Raw genomic sequence first — 5,902 nt, 5'->3', positions numbered from 1 at the left:
ATTTTACTTTTTACAAGTTTTGAAAAAAGGTTGGTCATTTTATGTGACCGATCGCTTATAAGTGTAAGATCTTATTGATCACTCGTATAGACATATTTGTCCATTTATTACGAGAAATATAAGGGATTGTGCGCAGCCAGTCAATTCTTGCCAATTATTGTATTTATTACAAGTATTTTCTCATTACGTGTGTTGTCTTGCTGTATTACAATTTCAATTATTTCGCTCTGAGCAGCATTGTTCAAATAGGTTTTGGTCAAGGCAAGTGATAAAGGACCTAAAGCTCCTCGATCACTTGGGGGGGCATAGAAGGTACAAGTAAGCAAAGCATATCATTAAAAGGTATGTAAACACATGAGGAAAATAAGTGAAAGCATGCCAGGGTACTTAGAGTATTTTTCAAAATTTTGTTATTTTGTTAAATCAAACCATGCAAAGTTCGGTCATGCGAACAAATATTATAATAAAATAAAAAAGGTGTTATAATATCAAAAACGAATTACTTTACACCGTGAGCAGTACTGCTCGGATGTAATTGTCTAATTAAAAGGAAAATAGCTGTCCGCGCAGCAATAAAAGATTAGTGTCTTTACAAAAAAGGAAAAAGACTAAGGGGCTGGAGGGTCTTGAGGAACGTCCTGGTCGACATCTGCGCTAGCTTCATTGTCTGCACCATCTATCCCTATTGCCAGAGAGATCTCTGGGGAAGCAGGTACTTTAGCCCTCTCTTCTTCCTGTAGGTGAATGGCACACTGAGACATTAGAGTCCGCCTCAGGCGTTCTGACAGATTGTTGAAGTTAGCCTCCCGGTTGTGCTTCCAGAACTCGTAGAAGCAAAGATGAGTGGCTTCCTTGTACTTCTCCAAGTTCTTGGCTTCAACTTCCTCAAGATCCTTCATGCGCTTTTCTAGCTCCTCCGTTTCCTGCCTGCTCGTAATCAAATCAAGCTCGAGTTGTGCGGCTTGTTGGTAGTTGAGTTTGGTGCTTTCCCTGAACTTTTCTTTGTCTTGGTTGGATTTCTTCAAGCCGTCCCGAACCTCCAGCAACTCCTCGGTCAGAGTGGCTTTTTGCTCGAGCTGTTCCTCTTTTTTCTTAGACAGCTCCGTACTCTTCTCAAGCAACTCGCCGTTATGTTTAGTTAGCTCATTGTTCTTCTCGAGCAACTCAGCATTTTTCTCTTCGAGCATTTTCTTAGCCTCAGCAAGCCTGGTGTCGAAGTTTTTGGCCCGGGACACCATCGCCCCAGCACGGCGCCAACCAGCGGTCATGGTCAGTAATCCCTGTAATCAAATAAAAAAGGATAAGGCAATGGCAGAGAATCATAAATAAATTATTCAGCATCAGGAGGTAACTTACGCTAACTATTTCGTTCAGCCCTCGGTTGAGTATTTGGTCAGGCTCCATGGAAATGGTTTCGTTAATAGCCTCTTGACTGCGTTTATGTTTGGAGAATTTGTATATCCTCTCCTTGGCTGAGTTAACCACGATGCTGGACAGGGAGCCTTCGAGCTAAGTACGCTGTGTTTGGCTGGTAGGGACCTGAGGAGTAGGCTGTTGGTCGACGGGTGTTGAAGGAGTGGAATGTTGGTCGACCAGAGGAGTTGAGGCCGGCTGCTCGAGTGGCGATGGAGGTGGTGTGTTCTCCTTCGAAGGGACAGTGGCTGGAGGGTCCTCGGTTCGAGCCTTCTTTGAGGCGGTTTTACTACTCTCCCCTCGAGACCTCTTGCTCTTTTTTCCAGAAGATGCAGCAGCAGCCTTGTAATGCTTGAACATGTCTTCAGATGACATATCTACACAAAAAGAAACAACACGAGCAATGAGACAAGATATTTATGCGGAGCTAAAAATGAAAGTGAAGAGATTATAAGTAAAGTACCCACGCTAGAACTACTGGTCGCTACATTACTTACTGAACTACTTACTGCCTCGAAGAAATCTGAACTTAAGATTGGAGTATACTTAAAGTTGTCGTCCCCATCAAATAAGTGACAGGGAATTGGAAAACTATCTAAGAGCGAAAGATCAGTACCGTTCTCATCTGAAGATTTGTCTATGGGAGCGGGGGGTTCAGTGGCCTTTTTTTTTCCTTTTCCCTTCGGGGCGGGGGGAGCAGCAGCTCGCAGAGCGCTGGAAGGTTCCCTGATTGTTACTCCAGTGGCCCTCCTCGGAAGAGTTTGTTCCACAGTTGGGTGCTGCTCGAGAACCTCTCCGGCAGTAGCACTCCGCACTGTTGACTCCCTCACATCTTGATGAGGGGCCAAAAGGCCAACCAACCTAAGGTTAGCCTCTGTGACCAGATGCTTGAGGCTTTTCTCCACGTCATTCATACTGGCCAAGAGGGCTGTGTTGGAAAAACTCATTGCAGGATCTTTATAAATTTTCATGCAATTTACATATTATCAAACAAACATGCAAATTCCTAGAACATGCTCCTATGAAATTGATACAAATACAGATGTTATCCCCATTTCCTACATGGACCCGGGACATTCGTCCAGGCCCATTGTCAGGGGCTGTTAAGCATGCGGGACCGGCCCAAGGCCTCTTGGTACGGAACTGTCTGAGAGGAGGGGTACGAACCGGGGGTGCATGTCTGGGCCCATTAGGGGGGTCCGGCATGATCATCCAAGTTTCGTCCTCCGGGATGGTCAACTGGGAGACGTGCAGATCGTTCGAACCCCCACGACATACGCGTCCTGGTCTCGAACCCTGGTACGGTCTGGGCCTGCGGTAAATGAAGAGGGACAAAGGTAAACAGACCCGGATCACATCGTCCCCCGTTGGAGGGGCCAAGCGTCCAGGAACCTGAAGCCGCCCCATTCCGCGTGGGCGTTGTCCCCACTTTTCACCTGTGGAAAAGGCCACCTCGGGATTGCACGTCGTTGTTTCAGGTCTGCGCTGCCAAGTACTCTAACTGGTCTTGTCTCCTGAATCTGCCTCGTAACTCGAAGTGTCCAGACCAAAAGCGCCGTTTTGTCGGGCGAGATATAGCTCTTGAGCCAATGTATTGGGCCTTAGCTGGTCTGGAATTCATGTATGTTGTATCTTTTGTATTGGGCTTCCACTAGAAAGACCAAGAATACCCGTATCTCTGAAGGGCCTGGGTCATACCCGGCCCAAACCCAGTGTTCCCATAAGCCTATAAATACAGGCTATAGAACACTGTAAAATGGATCTCTTTTCAACTAAGATACAGTGACTCTGTCGAAATACAGAGAGAAACTCCATTGTAGAAGGTTTTTCAAGCTCTAATACTACAGACTCGTGGACTAAGGCTAGTTAACGCCCCAACCACGTAAAAACCCCGTGTTAATCTTCTAATTTCATTACAATTACCCTTAAATAATATTCATTAATATAGTTACCGAAAACCTCGGTAAACAGTTTGGTGCTTTCATTGAGAGCTGAAGGAAGCTAGTGCTAACGCCAGGCCTTTACTACAATGGTGAACACACGACACACAACCTTCGACCCTAGCAATCCAGAGCTGGGCAATAGAGACCCACAGCCTTCACAGCATATCCCTCAGGATCTGCCCGAGAACACGCCTCCTCAAACATCTCACCATGATGAGTCACAAGACTGCGAGGGTGGGACAGAATACGAAGAGGAAAACGAGGAGGAATATTATGAAGAGGAAAATGAGGGGGAGTACCACGACGAAGCTGCGGATCCCAAGACCCCCGAAGGAGAGCCCGACCAGCAAGACTTGGAGGTGACCAGACTAAGGCAGCAAGTCCTGGATCAGGAAGCCAGGATCGCTGAGCAAGCGGAGGCGCATCGACGGATGCAAGAGTCTCTCCAAGCCCTGCAGGCACTCATGGCCGCGCAAGGTCTGGCAGCCAATCCCGCAATTGGCCTGCTTCCAGAAGCGTAGCAGCCTGCTCCACGAGAGCGAGCCGGGGTCCCTGAAGGAGCCAGCCGGCCCCTCCCCCGGAGCCTTTTTCTGAACCAGCTCCAGGAAACCTGGACAGGGAGCGAAATAAGGCCGGTGGAAAGACCCAGGAAAAGACCACCCCCGTCGCAAAAGATGGGACCCGTTCCCGGCCGCTCCCTAGGAAAGAAAAGGTGTGCCCCGTCTCAGGACGAGGCCACCCGATTGATCCGCAGGGGACACGGCCGCGGAACGCACCGCCCCGGCACGCCCCAGGGCGAGACGGGCGGGAAAGATCTTTGCACCCGAGTTCCTCGGTTAACAAGAACCGTCAGGAACGGCCCCGCCACGAAGAACATCATGCCCTCGGTTCAGGAGATGACACTTCCCAGATAGACTTACGCGATGGACTGAATGCTCGGAAGGAGCGGGCCCGCAAGGAAAAGATCCTCCCCCGAGGTGGCGACCTCAGGAACAACATCAACGACAGGAGGAACGAGAGAGTCCCCCTAGAAGATGGCACGACCAGGCAGCTCATGGAACAGATGGATGCGTTGAAAAAGGTCACGGATCGCTTGGTCCGCAAGTACGAAGGTGCGGACACCGACTCCGACGAAGAGGATAAAGAGCCCTGCGCAAGGCACATCCTGGACGCCGTACTCCCCAAGGGGTTCAAGATGTCAAGTCTCACCGCATATACTGGAAACACCAATCCCAGGGACCATCTATCCCGATATAACCGGTCATGACAGTGGTCCATGTCAGTGACGACGGCAAGTGCCTCTGCTTCTCGATCACTTTGGCGGTCCCACCGAAGAGTGGTGGAAGAGACTTAAGTCGGGGTCCATCCAATCCTAGTCTGGGCTGCAGTCAACATTTCGAAAGCAGTTCGTGGCCGCCATGAGGATTATGCAGATCAGCGCTCTCGCAAATATCAAGCAACTCCCCGCGGAGATACTGAGGGCCTACATCCAACGCTTTACTGAAGAAGCCTCCAAGATGAAAGTGGACGACGAATAGCGCCTTGTGGCACTGCAGTCCGGAATCTGGGCCGGGTCCCCCCTTTGGGATGACATGTAGCGTAGCAAGGCTGCTACCCTGGAAGAGTTCATCAAGAGGGCCCAAGGATTCATCAACTGGGAGGAAGCTCAGATCCAGGCTTTCTGGTGGCCTCCGGCCCCGCAGCCCGTCCCCCAGTCGTTCCCAGGATATGGGGGACAGTTCCCGGCGCAGTCCTATGCGCCCCCCATTGCCCTGGGATCGGCCGTCGCGCCTAGGGTCAGCTACACCCCTACGGTGTATGGCCATGCCACTTCAAGGTACGCCCCGGCCCAATCCACCCACTTCTCCGGTTATGGCGTCGCGCCGGCAAGACAAAGCATGGCCCCTGTCGTGGCTCAACAGTCACAAACAGGTGTGATTGAGGCGAGCGTGAACCCCTCCGGGGGAAGTGATCGGGCAAAGGCCAGGACCGGCCCGAGCCGGTCAAGAAGGGGAAGAGGGGCTACGAGCCCCAATATTTAGAATACACCAACCTGGTGGACACCAGGGAGAACATCTATCTGGCAACAGAAAGGGCGGTTCACTACCGAAAGCCTAGCCCCATGTTCAAAGGGGGAAGGAATCCGAGAGACACCGGCAAAAGGTGCGCCTATCACAAGGATGTGGGGCACACCATCGATGAATGTTGGCAGTTCAAGGATGAGATTGAAAATCTCATCAAGCTGGGGCACCTCCACCAGTGGGTAAGGATGCCCGTGGGTGTCCCGGGCCTGTCAGCAAGCCTCGGACAACCCGCGGTCCCGGGAACGACTCGAGCATACCCCCCCCCCCCCCAGGGAGGGTATGCACAGGGACCCCCCGGCGCAGGCCACTCAGGGGGCCCCCGTCGCGCAGGTTCCCAGCCCCGGAATGCCTTACCCCTTCGGGGCAGCACCCCCTCGAGTTGACGGACATGTGGCCACCATCTCGGGCGGACCTCACCTGGGAGGGCCATCCAGGAATGACCAAAAGCGCTACCTAAGCGAG

The 5,902-nt window shown here is 51.5% G+C and overlaps 1 protein-coding gene across 1 annotated transcript; it reads right to left on the bottom strand.

The window, feature by feature from the left end:
* Positions 1-608: 608 nt before the first annotated feature.
* Positions 609-1,788, bottom strand: LOC133796300 (uncharacterized). Its single transcript, XM_062233771.1, has 3 exons — positions 1,540-1,788; positions 882-1,280; positions 609-734 (listed from the first exon to the last, which is right to left on the bottom strand). The coding sequence occupies exons 1-3, from the start codon at positions 1,786-1,788 to the stop codon at positions 609-611; spliced, it is 774 nt and encodes a 257-aa protein (XP_062089755.1).
* Between the last annotated feature and the right edge of the window lie 4,114 nt (positions 1,789-5,902).

Source organism: Humulus lupulus, chromosome 8, assembly GCF_963169125.1.
Source record: "Humulus lupulus chromosome 8, drHumLupu1.1, whole genome shotgun sequence".
Taxonomy (NCBI): domain Eukaryota; kingdom Viridiplantae; phylum Streptophyta; class Magnoliopsida; order Rosales; family Cannabaceae; genus Humulus; species Humulus lupulus.
The sequence above is the reverse complement of the archived record's forward strand: the minus strand, read 5'-3'. Positions and strand labels throughout refer to the sequence as shown.

Bases quoted from the DNA above. Each gene is read 5' to 3' on its own strand.
- LOC133796300 (XM_062233771.1), bottom strand. From the start codon at position 1,788: ATGTCATCTGAAGACATGTTCAAGCATTACAAGGCTGCTGCTGCATCT. The intron at 1,281-1,539 runs GTCCCTACCAGC...ATTTGATTACAG, and splicing joins ACCAACAGCCTACTCCTCAG to GGATTACTGACCATGACCGC. The intron at 735-881 runs GTTGAAGCCAAG...ATTCACCTACAG, and splicing joins GCATGAAGGATCTTGAGGAA to GAAGAAGAGAGGGCTAAAGT.